General features: G+C 47.6%; 1 protein-coding gene across 1 annotated transcript in view; it reads left to right on the top strand.

The window, feature by feature from the left end:
• Positions 1 to 681: 681 nt before the first annotated feature.
• Positions 682 to 15,386, top strand: part of LOC138455172 (fatty acyl-CoA hydrolase precursor, medium chain-like) — a 419,018-nt gene continuing 404,313 nt past the window's right edge. Inside the window, exon 1 of the mRNA XM_069607090.1 lies at positions 682 to 1,091. Coding sequence (XP_069463191.1) covers positions 1,013 to 1,091 — 79 coding nt within the window. The 5' untranslated portion in view covers positions 682 to 1,012. The remainder of the gene's footprint in view (positions 1,092 to 15,386) is intronic.

Here is a 15,386-nt window from a genome sequence, read left to right as displayed (position 1 = left end):
ATGTAACGCTCATGTATGACTCCTATGATCCGAAAAATTGAGTATTATTTTCCAGATGAAAATCTGAAAAGTAATGTATTATTTTAAAAAATGTGTCATAAACGAATAAATAAATACATAACTACTGAGAAACGCTGGCATTCTCCCATTGAAAGAATGCTTTCCCTGCTGAGAAGAGAAGTACATGCACTCTGCCTTCAAGTGTAGTTTGCAAGTATGTGAATTGTGCAGTTCTTTTAGTTATCAAACTTTGCAACAGATACCAGTGGGGCAGGCGGTAGCCGGAGACTTTGACCTGAGAAGTCGCTATAAAAACGCACGCCTTGGTGCTGCGCCTTTTGTCCCGAAACAAACAGCAGCTGAGACGGTATGTGACTGCACTGCTAGTATGACTTTTTCAAGCTAATTAATTTCCAAAATGTTTAGGGCAGTTGCACAGTATTACAACCTATGTTTGGGAAGTGCTTCAAGTAATCTAACACAGCTACATCCCTCCTTGTCACAGTTTAGTAACAGGAAAATAGTAGGCGTTAACTCTGAATCCTGGACGGAAGCCAGATATGATTGTAACACAAGTGAGGTTCATTGCCTGAAGAAATTAGACCCCGCCTTGAGCGGTATTGCATTTCAAAGTATTGCGTGTGAAAGTGAGGCAATCACGTCCGAGGTGTTCCTCATAAGAAATGCCCCGCTGCCACTCGCCTTTCGCCATTATGCAAGGCTTCCTTTAGAGAATATTGCTTATGAAGTCTGTAGCGAAGCTGCTTGGACGTAGCTTTGCTTTTCTCGCGCACACGGCTGGGCTGTGAGACGGTCTTCATCTGGAGAGACGCTTTCCCTTTAAAATTAGAGCATTAGCGGGAAGGCCCAGGCCTGCGTTGCTTCTTCATAACTCTGTGTTGCTTCACTTTGCAGGACGCCTGCCATTTCCGGGATACAGCTTTATCCAGATATTTTAAGTGATTAAAGGAAACATAGACCCCGCTTCTCATCTATACGTTTCGCTGGCGCTATGTGGCCGTGCGATGGACCCACGATCGTTCTCTTCTGCCTGGCTGTCAATGTTTGGAGGTTGTCTGGTGCCTATCAAGGTAAGATCAGCGCTGTCAAAAATTCATTTAACTGTTATTCTAATAGTATATCCCATCAATGGGAATACAACAATGCACCCATTGAAAAACGCTTTGTGAATCAGGCCCTTGGTCTTTTAAACATCTTTTTGTGATAATTGTTCCTGCCAATTCTCATTTTCAACCCTTTGCAATGCCTGCAAATCTTGTAACATTTAGACAAATTCGTCCCAATATCAAATAAGTGACAATGGGCCTCATTACACGGCAGGCGGTAAGCGATTACCGGCACCGGTAAGGGCACGGGTGCCGGTAATCCCTTACCGCCCTACTACGAGGTCCCTTAGCGGGTCCCGTCCTTAACGCCTGGTTTTACCATGCTTTAAGGACGGGACCCGCTAAGGGACTTCACAGCCAATAACGGTACCGCAAATTGCGGTACCGTTATTAGCTCCATCCCCATTCCCATTGAGCCCTATGGGGGCTCAAATGGGAATGGGGAATGGCTTTTACAATGGGGACTAACCGGGTCCTCCAAGGTTGGAATGACCCGGTAAGTCCCTATTCCGGGAATACGGACCCGGAATGCGGTAAGGGGGTAGCGCCATGGTTACCTCCTACCGTGTAATGAGGCCCAATGAATGTAAAGATGGATGAATGTGGAGCCTGCACACTGCAGCAACATGTCATGTACTGTTAGTTTCTTACATAATGCGCTTTCGTGCTACTCAGCTACTTCAATTTGCTTTGAGTAAACAGAAGAGGGAGTGGAGAGGGCAACACGGAGACATAAGGGAGGAACAGGAGAAGAGGAAACATGAGAATTCAAGGGAGTGGGTACATTATGTCCTGCCATTTTAGTTGCTTGTGTAGAGCTGTTTGCTGTAGGGCCTCCACTGCAAGGCAGCAACTCAAACCGGAAGATGGAAGGAAGGGTAGCACACCGGGAAGGAGTGGAACAGCATGCAGGAGTGAGGCAGGGGGAGATGGGATGGTGGTGTATGATTTTCTGTGCTGTTGCTAATTTTTATAGTGCCCTTGACGCGCTAAGGTCTTCTGAAGAGAGAGAGATATTTATTGTGCCGAAGGGCAGGGGTAGACTGGGAACCAAAAGAGGCCCTGGAAATAATGTTCAAAGTGGCCCCATATTACACATTTTCAGTAAGCCCAACCCTTTTCTTATGAGAAAATGTGGAAATAAAATAGGTTACCACACAAAAGCGGCCCAGGGTACAGAGGCCTACCGGGAAATCTCCAGAGTTCCCTATTGGCAAGTCCAACTAAGGGCTTAGTAAAACCATTCAGCTGAGGCAGTATAAGACTCCACTCTTAATATAAGGCTGTACCACCTGAGTTCATGGTAGCGTGGACAGAGCAGCCAGGCATATTTTAGGAGGGAGAGAGGGCTGTAGAATCAGTACGAGTGAAATTGTCATACAAATGATCCAAAGAAACACTGAACACTGAACACTATGAGCTAATAGCACCTTGGTCCATGCCGGTAAAATACCGGCACCGCCTTGGTGGAAAGGGGAATTACTGCCCTATTCCAAGGTTGGTGGGGCGGTAATTCCCCCTTCCACCATTGCCCTTCCCCATTCCCCTTTTTGCCCCATAGGGCATAATGGGAATGGGGAAGGTGCTAATTACGGCACCGCAAATTTGCGGTGCCGTAATTAGCACCAAGGTCCCTTAGCGGGTTGGTTTTTAACACCTGCAAAAAGCAGGCGTTAAATTCTCCAACCCGCTAAGGGACCTCGTAGTAAGGCGGTAAGGGTTAACGGTCACCGGTACCATTACCGGTGACCGTTAACCCTTACCGCCTACCGTGTAATGAGGCCCTAAGTATGTAAAAATGTATTTAAATGCAAGTAGGCCCAGATAAATCTAGGGGTAAGTAAGCACTAAAACATTATATGAAATCACAGTATAAAAGCACAACACTATACTTGAAAGTACACAGACCCAAGTATAGACCTTATTTGAAGTACCTAACAGTAGTTCTAGGGAAGTCAAAATCTTTTCATACACATTTAGTATAGGTCAAGCCTATTCCTGGTGAGTAAAAACCAATGGTTACTTTTTACAATTACCTTCAGTAATGCAAGGGCAGTAGACCCTTCCAGTTGTATAATGATTCTTAGCACAAATCACACAGTCAGTCAACTGGACAGTATACTTTTTTTTTTTAATTATTTTTTTATATTTTTTATAAACATATTTTATTGATGGTTTTGAACATTCATGCAACATACCAACTTTTCCCCCCCACCTTCCCTCTCCCTTTGCCGGGTCGATCATCGATCTGTTTGTCTCTGCCACTCTGTACATCACCTTTCCAGTAATATGCTCTTTGCAGTGTCCATGTTGTGCTCGTGCGCTTCCCGCTCTCCCACCCCTCTGACCGATCTCAGGTCACACGTTCTTCCTACTTTCCCCAGATTTTTGTGGCCTTTGCCGGGCATCCCCGTGCTGTATAAATTCTGAGTTCTTTCTCCGCGCAGATGCCCATTTCGTTGGACCACTGAGCCGCTGTCGGCCACTCCGGGGCTCCCCATTTCTGTGCAATGTCACGTTTTATCAGGCCCATTGCTGTGGAGAGAAGAATGCCCTCCCATTTGTTCGAGATGTTCTCATCTGGGACCCCCAGTAACATTATTGCGGGTCGCAATTCTACGTGCGACCCAGTGCTCTTGCCAAAATTTGAAAGCATTGTGTCCAGAAGGTCTTGATTTTAGGGCAGTCCCAGAGGAGATGGATGAAGGTGCCCTCTTCCCCCCGGCATTTCAAACAGTTGGGATCTGTTGCCTTTCCCCAACCAAAAAGGGCCACTCGAGGGTAGTATACCCTGTGAAGTATCTTTAGATGTATCAGTCTTATTCTGGAGTCTATAGAGATTTCACGTGGATGCATGAGAACCTGGATCCAGTCCTCAGGTTCAATGTTCCCGACATCCCGTTCCCATCTGGCTTTGAGGCTGGTCAGCTCTGGGGTGGTGAATGCATTCATAGCTTTATATAGAGTGGTAGTTACCTTGGTGGGGATGTGTTGTGGGAGTAAGTTGCGTTCCAGGGGCGTGTAATCTGGGGCGTCGGCAAGTGCTTGCCTGTGGCCACTGAGTGCATGTGATAATTGTGTGTAGTGGTAGTGTTCTGCTGCCGAAATACCATATTCCTGCTGGGGCATTTCAAATGAAAGAATAGAGCCCTCTGTTAAGATATTTCCTATCGTGGTTATTCCAGCCCTCACCCACCGGGTCCAGGCGGGCAGCTTCCATACTTCCGTCCGCATGTGGTTATTCCATAGTGGTTGTGTCATGGTAATCTTGTTCCCCCAGCCTATGTGCTTGTGTGTCTGCTTCCAAACGATTGCGATGTGAGAGGACATTGTCTGTGCGGGGGGTCTGGATAGGCGTTGATACATTGTTGCGAGTGGTGGGGTGTCCTGCCTGAAGGGTAGTTCTGCTCTAATGTGTGGTAGGTCGCGGTCCCCATGGAGGAGGTCATTCACTATGTTTAGTTGACTGGCCCAGTAGTAGGACTTCAGGTGTGGGACTCCGATACCCCCCTCCCAGATCGATCGCTGCAGCGTGGTCAGTGCAATTCGAGGTTGCCCCCCTTCCATATCAATTCCCTGAGGAGGCGTTCCACCAGGACAAATTCCGAGTTTGGTATGGCCAGTGAGGCGCTCTGCAGTACGTAGAGAAACCGTGGAAGTGCCATCATTTTGAAGAGGGCCGCCCTTCCCATGAGTGTGAGGGGGAGGTGCATCCAATGTCGTACGTCCCCCGCGAAGCGGGCCGTTAGTGGGTGCAGGTTGTGACGCACATAGTCTTAGAGAGCCCCGGAAACTCATATGCCCAGGTAGCGGAAGCCTTCTCTTTCTATTCGGTACGGGGAGTCCCGGGGGATTGCTAGATCATCCCCTTTTACTGGGAAGAGAACTGATTTCCCCCAGTTTACTCTAAGGCCACTGAAGTCCCCATAGGTCTTTAACATTTGGGTTATGATTGGGCATGCTTGGTCTGGATTGCTCAGGTAGAGTAATAAGTCGTCCGCGTTAAGGGAAAGCTTGTCCTCCCATCCATTTGGCCAATGGAATCCGGACCACGTGGTGACTTGTCAGAGCCATCGGGCCAGTGGCTCGATTGCTAGGGTGAAGAGGAGGGGAGATAGAGGACAGCCCTGCCGGGTGCCTCTGCCCAGCGGGAAGGTCCCGGAGGTCCAGCTGTTCACCCTAACTGTGGCTACTGGGGTTTCGTATAGGAGTTGAATCCAGCTAAGGAAAGTTTCGCCGATGCCCATGCACCTCATTGTTGCCCAGAGGCTTGCCCACACCACCGAATCAAACGCTTTATTGAAATCAATTTCGATGCGAGGAGCGCGAGTGGAGTGTTAAGGGTTGGGGCCTCTTCCAATAGCAGGTGTAAACGACGTAGGTTCATTCTGGTCGATCTTTGCGGCATGAAGCCGCATTGATCTTGATGGACCAGTGAGGATATTACCCCTTGGAGCCTGTTGGCCAGTACTTTGGCAAGGATTTTAGTTTCACTGTTGAGAAGCGATATCGGTCTATACGATGTGCACTGGTCGGGGGGGTTTGCCTTTTTTGGGAATGACCACTATGCTGGCCGTTCGTAGATCCGGTGGGAGGGTGCCCTGTTCTTTGGCAGCGAGGAATAGGTCCCGGAGGGGGGCGGCCATCTTGTTGTTGCCCAATTTCTTCCAGGTCTCGGCCGGGAAGCCATTCGGGCCAGGTGTCTTCCCAGGTTGTAGCCGGGTCATGGCCTCCGTTATTTCGGTTTCGTCTAATCCCCTGTCTAAGTGAGTCCTTTGCAATTCTGATAACTGCAGAAGCGCAATCTCATCCAGGAGGGAAGCGTCTGTGGGGACCGTTGGGGCGGCGTAAAGCGTAGTATAGAATTTGGCAAAGGCCCCCGCTATTTCTGGGTCTGTTTGGGCCGGCCCGTTCGGGCCGCCGGTAATCTGTCTGACGTGTCTGTGCCCCTCCTTCCGTCTTTCCAGCCATGCCAATAGTTTGCCAGCTTTGTCCCCTTGCTCATAAATTCTGGTCTTTGATTCCCAATGCGCCTGCTGTGCGTTATCAACCGCCGTGTTATGGAGGGATGCTCTAGCCTTCAGGAGTGAGCGGTGTATTTCCGGGGAAGCGTTAGATATATAAATCTAGTTTTCCATTTCTTTACTTCCTCCTCTGCCTCCGTCACCTTCCTGTGATGTTCTCTCTTTTGGTTACAGATCCAGGCTGTCATTTCCCCACTCAGCACTGTCTTATGTGCCTCCCATAATATCACGGGGTCCTCTACCGAGCCCGTATTGATCTCAAATAATTTGTTGGATTTGTCCGTAATGTGCTCCACGAACTGGGGGAAGCCCAGGTAGTAGCCATTTAGCCGCCATGTTTTGGGTGGCAGGGGATGATCCGTACGGAGCGTCACCTTCAGGGGATGGTGGTCTGATATGCCCCGGAGAAGGAAATCTGCCGTTATAACCCTATATGCTTCTGGGGCCGGGAGGAAGAGGTAATCCAATCTGGATAAGGATGCATGGACCCCCGAGTGGAAGGAAAATCCTTGGTCTGTAGGGTGGAGTTCTCTCCACACGTCGCTCAGACCAAGCGCTGATGTGAAGGTCACCAGCCGCGTGGGCTGGTCTGGGTTCCGGCTGCAGATGTGGGTCCGGTCAAGTGTGTTGCACATAACATCATTAAAATCCCCCCCCACGATCCACACCTCTGCTTGCTGTTGTGCCATCAGGGCCGTCACCTCCCTCAGGAGACCCTCCCCCAACCCCGGCGGGGAATATATCGCTAGAATGGCCACTGTCTCTCCCCTCAGCGCGCCCCGGATCATCACAAAACGGCCCGAGGGGTCCTGTACCACAGCAGATAGATCAAAAGGGAGTCGCTTATGTAAAAGGATCAGGGCGCCCTGGTATCCTATCGTGTACCCTGCATGGTATGCTAGTCGGTAATTAGTTCTGTGAAAGAACTGGCAGGTTGAGCCCCCCTATGTGGGTCTCGGTTAGGAGGGCTATGTCGGGAGAGCATCTGTTAAGGAATTGCGTGACTAGTCGGCGTTTTATACTTGAGCCCATGCCATTTACGTTCCAAGTGATGATTTTGAGAGACCTGTGGCGTTCGTTGGGTGTCATTGGGGCTAGTGCGTTTTCATAAGTGGGGTCATCTTGGTGCTGTGTGGTCATTACTGTCTAGAGATCTGGAAGGTTGTGCCAGGTGGGTGCATGGTGCGTTTGGCTGTGGAGATGTGGCGCATGTGTGAGGTGGAGGCGTTAGCAGCGGACATGGTGTGTTCGGTGGCATCTTGATCAATGTGGATATGGTGTGATTTCACGGAAAGTAACTAACATAGAACTGTATCCCTTCCCCCCTCCCCATACTCCTCCCCAACATGAAGTATCTGTCACCCAAACTCTACTGGTGCTCAAAACTGTGTCGCCAGATTAACTTAATATGAACTGTGGTCACCTTCCCACCAACTTACTACTCGCTTGCGGGTCTGGTGTCTCGGGTCAGGGGCGTGGTGTCCGCCGATGGCATGGTGTGTTAGCGATGGGAGCGCGTGACTCTCTGATCAATTGTGTGGGAGCGACGGCATCCCATCACAGGTGTCGTCCCGGGAGGAGCGTTGCATTGCAAGTGGTTGCCAAGAAAAGGATTGATCGTTGAGCGCACTGATGGTACAGTGAATTCCCCTCTCTGGCCAACATGTCTGTTCCAGGAACCTTATCAGGGATCGCAGTCTTCGTCCGGGTCCGCTGGGATCTCCGGTATGGGTCGTTGGGCGGGTCCATCTCCCCGTGGTCGGGGTCTTGGTCTACCTCTGTGGTTTTGAATGGGTGCAGTCCAGTCCCCTGCGATATGGGTCTCGGCCCATTTCCAGGCTTCCTGAGGATCGGTGAAGTGGACGGTTTTACCTTCATGCTGGATTTTCAACTGGGCCGGGAACAGCAGCCCGTATCTCACGTTCATAGAGTGGAGCTTCCTTTTAAGGTGCTCGAAAGATTGTGTGGCTTTCTGGACCTCGCGGGTATAATCTGGATAGAATGCAATTCTGGCTCCGTTATATGTCATTGCCCTTTAGTTCGGGCCAATTGTAAAATGGCGGCCCTGTCGCGATAATTGAGGAGCCTCGTGATGATTGTCCTTGGGGGTGCGCCCGGGGTCTGGCGGCCTGAGGGTATGAGGAGTGCACGTTCCACCGAGAAGAAGTTCGAGAGAGTCTTTGGCGCGTAAAGGTCCGCCAACCACTCCTCCAGAAAAAGCTCCATGCTGGGTCCCTCTTCGCGTTCCGGCAGTCCCAGGATGCGAATATTGTTGCGGCGGGACCTGCTTTCTCCCTCATCCACTCGGGCCTTCAGGGTTTTCAATCTGGTCAGTGCTTGCGCCAATTGTTGGTGCACCCCACCGAGGCCATCCTCCACACCGGAGATACGTTGTTCCGCCTCCCCAGTTCGGGATGACAGTTTATGGAGGTCATGGCGGAGGAAGGAGACCTCGGTAGAGATGGCGTCCATTTTTTGCTCCACCGAGGAGCGCGAGCTGGCGATGGCGGCCAGCACATCCTTGAGTGACAGGGTCTCGTCTGGCGGAGGGGGGGTCAACCCACGGTCCTCGGTGCTCTGTATGGTGGATGTGCTTGTGGCATATTGGTCCATGGTGCTTTGTGTCGAGGTCTTTCTGCTTTTTTCTTTGCCCATGGTGTTGCTTTGTGCAGGGCCCCGTATATCTGTCAGTGCCAGTGGAGGAGGCCCCGTTCGTCAGGATCGGCTTCTTTTGCGCACTGGAGGTGTCGTTATGCTTCTGCCCTTATTGCGTGTACGTGCGTATGTTGCTGTTTCCCCCAGGGGCACTCCCTATGGGCACATTGGATTCGGGTTGGCAGGTCCCGCGTAGCGGCCTACCCTAGGCCGTTCACTTTAGTCCTGGGATCCGGGGGGTGGAGGGGTAGACTCCGAGCTGTCACCGCCTGTGTCGGGTTCCCCCTCTGGGGGGATCTGCTCTCCGCCTCCGGGGGCGGGTCGAGACGTCCGCACCCCGTCCCCTGGCTGCACCACGCGGCTCCGGCAGCAGTTCCAGCCGATGTCGCAGGCCGGGGGCTCGCCCACACTGCTCTTCCCCGCCCAGGGGACAGATGACAGGATTCGGTGGTGGCACGCCCTCGGATCGCCCCGGGGATGCTGGCGCGGCTGCTGCGTTCAGCAGTCGGGGCTCGTGGGCTGCCTTCGCTGGTCCCCGTCACGCTTCAGCGGGTCTTGGAGGCGGCCATGTTGTTCGGGCTCGGGGAATTCCCAGGCGAAACTTCCAACGCCGATATCTCGCGTTTCCCTTTACAAACTTGGCTCTGTTCTCTGCCGGGTATTGCTCCGAGGTTCCGCCACCCGGAGTTATCTTTATTTTGCTTTTACACGATCCATATGGCAGGATTTAGCAGGATGTTTCAGGCGGCCACGGGAGCGCCGAAGATTTACGTCTTCTTTGCGCGCTCGCTGGCCACGCCCGCCGACAGTATACTTTTGATGAATAGTGAAACACTTATTCTAGGTGCAGTAAAAACCTATAACTACTTTTGTCATAACACACAGTTATACTAGGTGAGTAAAACCTAAAGATGTACTATACAATTACAGTTACTATTGAAATCAGGGAGCCCCAGATTGAGGTAAGCAGTAATTCTTTTAACTTATTTTGGATGGCACACAGCTAACACAAGGTAAGTAAAGCCCACATACTTTGTTTAATCCCACAATGGAGGGGGAAAGTAAAACGAATCGTCATAAAAGCAGTTCACATAAAAGTTAAAAAACACATTAGTTACATTGTCACAATCGCTTAGCTCATAATTACTCCACTAAAACTACACAATCAGTGCTTTACCTTAAAACCAAATAAAAACAGATAAACATTATACATACAAATAGCAGTTTGTACTGAAAGATGCCTTTACCCCATAGCACTGTTCAGTAACTTAGCCTTCCTCATATACATTTTTCTTGCCCAGCTCAGATAACTTGTAGTGGCAAGCACAGCCTCCTTATCCGAGGCGTCCAGGCAAATTACCATAGCACCAGCTAGGGACCTACATCCACGGCTTAAGAACAGAGGCTTCAGGGAGCGCTTCCTCAGAGACATGGTGGCCGGACAGAGTAACAAATGGTGCTGTATCGCCTCTTCAGACTCACCACAAAGGATACATGACGTGGAAACTGCAATATTACATCTATGCCGAAATACAGCAGTCGGCAAGATTCCAACACAGAACTTTAAATATAATGCTCTTTCACAGCTGGGCGAGAGATAGTCCAGGTAATCTTCACAGCCCACCCTCGTCTTTATTGAAAGATATCTGCCAGCTGCTCAGAAGCCCTGGATCTCCCCCGGGTGTCCTCCCGCACCTTTGCTGCTACTCCACTCTTGATTGCTTCCTTGCAACCGGTGTGATGAGTGAGGGATTTGACCAATAATCCTCCAGACCTCGCAAACCCAGATATCCTTTCACATGGGCATCCCACTTTAAGGAGCTGCCCCCCTGCTGGGACAACACATCTGTAACAGCCTTTTTGCATTCACGAAGGTGTGGATTAGACCACAGGCGAGCTCAGTAAAGGACCGGGCGTAACTTAAATATCATCTGAAACCCCTCCAATCCAGATACCATGTTTAGGGCCGCAGTGGGAAAACCAAGGATATTCTTCAGAAATGTTGTCCCAGCCACTGCAAGGGACTTGGTCTCCACGTGCCCCCAGTGTTCCGCCCCAGACATTTCTGCCTGGCATGCTTGTGCTTTTGTAGGTCTGCAGCAAAACCCGCACTGCCCGATTCCCATGTTCGTTGATAAATCTAGTGAGGGCCCCACTACATCTAGCCAAGGTGAGGTTGGCCTTCTTAACCTGCATTTTCCACTGCATGATGCCATAACTCTCAGACCTAGATAATCATAGGACTGAACCTGCTCAATTGCACCCCTTCTACAAAGAGAGATAAGGGATTGTGCTTCTTCTTGGAATTGGCATTGAAGATCATAGACTTGTTTTTTGTGATATTCAAGGCAAGCCCATTCTTTGCGAAAGACACAAAAATCTCCAGCTGTTTGTACACACCAGCCATGTGAGAAAGAAGAGCACAGCATCATTGGCAAACAACAATGCATGAAACTTGTCATCTGCTAGCAAAGGGGCATCAGTCTGGGCAGCCGACAACCTCTTCAAAACTTCATTAATGAAAATGCAGAACAGCCTTGGCGCCAACACACATCCCTGGCGGGCTCCGTTCTGTATAGCAATACTACGGGAAGTGCTTCCTTCTTGGCTCCAGCCGACCACCGCAGAGTTCTCTGCGTAAAGACTGTGAATTGCTGACTTATCCCATGCACCTGCAAAGGAGTGGCATGGGCGCTCTAAGCAGCTACCCTGATTACCAGCAAGAGGGTACCTGGGCCCCAACAATATCACAGGCACATAAATGGAAGACTCCACCATAGGGCAATGTTTACTGTTTTTATAATTCATCAAAATGAGAGGGATCACACTTGAAAAGCATGTAATTCCAAGAGTTCTCATCCTCCAAACAGGTGTCACACCATTTAACTGTTAGTGATATCACAAAATGAGCTGCATCGCAGAAAACCTATTGAGGGAGGGGATTGGTTAATTAAGAAAGACTATATATGTAGTATATGGGGTTAGTATAACCATTGGATAGCCATCTCTGGTGGCTCCTCCTAGGCCCACCTCTAATGTAACAAATATAAAGTTGCAGGTTAGCTTGGAAATTTGAAAGGTAGCTCGGGATTGGGCAGAACAGGTCTTCTCTATCTTGGGACCTTTGACAGCTACCAGGACTCATGAACCTGCTCAAGGCAATGGGAACGATCACAAAGATGCTGTGTGTTCCCAACAAGTTGCCATCTCTGATCACCAAGGCCCTGATACACAGAATTTGGCTTTGAAGCTGTATAGTAGTTGTATCTTTCTACCTTTGGTTCGATGGGAACAGCTTTTCCCCCGTCTCTCTTGAATGAATTGGCACTGTCCTGGTCTTCCAGGTCACATCTGTATGGACCACAAAATGAAGCTCTATTGCATGTAATTATAAGGATTTTAGGCTATATTCCTTGCAGGTGTCTTGGTAACTGGAAACTTTCAATCTCTGCTCATTCTTGGTGAGGCCGTGCACTGTGTCTCCACTGGAAACTCTGTCTGCTTCAACCGAATCACGCTGCCAGCCTCTCGCTGTATTCTGGAGTTCGTCTTGCCTTCCCCATTCCCTTCAATGCACCTATGGTTTCCATCTTTGCTTTATGGCCATCAACGTTAGTAGCAATTATGCACTATCAAGCTAGACGTATACATTCGTGGCGTCTTGCTATTTCAGCATAGCTGGGAATATACTTGAGTAATTGTGCCGGTTCCCTGCCTATATGAATCATAGGTATATCCTTTGTGTCTAACTGCAATAAACTAAAATGTCTTCATAACTTCATTTATGTATGCATATGTGCTTCATGTCTAACATATCTATGTCATGATGACATCATCAGCTTCTTCAAAGCCATATTCAGTTAACTTGTTCGATCGATGACAACTGTATCTCCTCCATATTGTCAGTTGGGTACTGTTTGAATAGCTGTTTGAGCGAAGAGTACTTTTCAAATCTACGATACATCGACAAAGGTGAGGAAGGGCACAGGAGTGATGTGCATCTCTCAGGATTCAGGTGGGGGTCACAAGGGCCTTCCTCTTCCTCTTCACACCACACAATGGAAGGGACACATTTAAGAGACTAAAGGATCAGAATTGATTTTGATGTAGCATGCGGCCAGTACTGATTAATATTTTGCTTTATTACGCTTTATTCAGATAGTAAATACATATCCATAAAAGCACAGCATCACAACATGATACTAATGTATACATACATACATCTACAATATCATTATATACATAGTTAAAATACACTAAAACTCCAGCACAGACAATACATTTCAAAATGTATGAATACATAATCTCAGATACAAAAGTGCAGATCAAAATGCACAAATTCATAATATCGGATATATAGATACATCACATTAGATAACCAAATTCCTATTAATATATCCCTTATGCCAATGCCAAGCACAATCTAAAAAATGAAGTGAAGTGGCCTTTAGCATGTCCGTCCAAATATGAATCAGAGTTCGCTATATTCTAGGAATTGGAAATGCCTTTGTAGAACTGAATTTTTTTATATTGCACAGTAGTGAACACTATTCTGTCAGTAAATGCAATTTAAAAATGTGCACTTGTTTTGCTAATCCACCTTCACAAGGTTTAGACATGTAGGCATTAAAGAGAAAAACGTATATGTGTTAAGATTAACGTGCTTCAAACTGTATTGGGTACAGCTCCGAGACTGATTTCAGATATCTTCAAGGCGAGGTTACATTCAACATATGTTTTACAATTTAAGTCATTCCTGATGCATTTGAATAATATCCATCTATACATTCAGTGATTACACTTCAGTCAAAGTAACATTAATGTTCTAGTTTAAAATAACAAAACCCCAGACATTCTGTAGTTGTTAAAAGCTATGCCACCTTAATTCTGTCCCCTGTGTTGTACAGCCCAAAAGCACATTGATGACATCAATGCGGACAACACTTATGACATCACTTACATCATGTATAGCATCCCCAATAACAACACTAGAAATTAGGGTACATAGATGGAAACACAGATAACTTCACAGGTGCTGTCACACAAGACTTAGGACATCATCAATAACATCTCTCAAAAAAACCTGCCAGAATGGAAAATTTGTATGCTTTATTTCAAGACAAATGGGAAACCTATTCTATATGTATACATATATTGTGTGTTAAAAGAGATTGTATAGCCTCTGTTGGTATGTCAGAAATATTTAATTGAATGCAGAAAAGTATTTAACCAGCAACAAAAATAATGAACAAATACCATATAAATATAGTTCAATTTCCAGATTTGTACAATTTCTTATACACTGGAAATATCATGAATTTAAGCAGTGGAGTAAATCATCTTCATTTGTTCTAATAACCCTTCTCCTCCTTAACCTGGAACCATATTTCCAACATACTGACAGTTACACGCCATTTTACATAAGCATAATCTTTTTACATGGTTGGTGCTTAACTTTTCCTTGGTAAAAATGACAGTCAGTTTGTTGTTTTATGAAAATCAAATGCAATTGAAAAACAGTTCCCTTTGATTTATGTTGCTATCCTTCTCTCTGTTGATGCAAAGTCATAATTATACTATTCAACAACTCTATTTATCTCATAAATGTGCCTTGCAACACTGCAGTGTGGACCATTTAACATGTGCTTGTATCCACACTAACTACTTTTTGACATATGTTCAATGGAATAGTCACTACTTTCAGTTCCCAACTTTGTGGACAGTGCTTTCATGTATAATCTATCAATGTATAATAGACAGATTCAAATAATCTAAATGGGCTAGAACATTTTTTCTTTGTAAATACTCATCCTTTACTGTCTGTCTAAAAAATGACAGACTATGATATGTGACTGTATTTTAAAGTATCTAGTGTTTGATGTGAAGATAGGACAAACAATGCCCTTAACTTAATTTTTATCATTGTTTTCAGAGTGAAGTAGTGAGTTTTATTTAAATAAGGCATCTTTCCCACTTTCAACTGTGATCTGCTCTACCAGTGATGTCATTGAAGAGGCAATCAGTGAAGCGATATGCAATATCATCTGTGATGTCAACAGTGTGTTCTAGTTGTCAGTGACATAGGGCCTGATCACGACCGCGGCGGTAACGCTAACGCTATTAGCGCGGGGGCTATTAGCGCGACCGCCATAGCCCCCGGCGCTAATAGCGCGGGATCACGAGTTGGGCGGACTTGGATGTCCCCATTCCCCATTGGACCCATACGGGAATGCCCCATTCCCCATTGGGCTCAATGGGGAAAATTCACGCTCTTACCGCCGGCGGATTTCCCGCCGGCGGTAATAGCGCAAATTTTCGGGGGATTTCCCCCCAGCCAAGAGCTGGGGCGAAATCTGCCGAAGCCCTGATTCGGCGGACCGTTAAATCCAGCGGTAATAGCGCTACCGCCGGATTTAAGGGTTACCGCTGAGGTCGTGATCAGGCCCATAGTCAGTGATGTCATAATTTGTTATATGTGATGTCATCAGCATGCTCATAGGCAATGCAATAGGTGGCTTACAGTTAAGGTGTAATACCTTTCCACTGATACCGAATGTCTGGGGATCTGTTGTGTCCCTTT

The sequence above is a fragment of the Ambystoma mexicanum genome, chromosome 1p (assembly GCF_040938575.1).
Source record: "Ambystoma mexicanum isolate Mex_15411 chromosome 1p, UKY_AmexF1_1, whole genome shotgun sequence".
NCBI lineage: Eukaryota > Metazoa > Chordata > Amphibia > Caudata > Ambystomatidae > Ambystoma > Ambystoma mexicanum.
The sequence above is the reverse complement of the archived record's forward strand: the minus strand, read 5'-3'. Positions and strand labels throughout refer to the sequence as shown.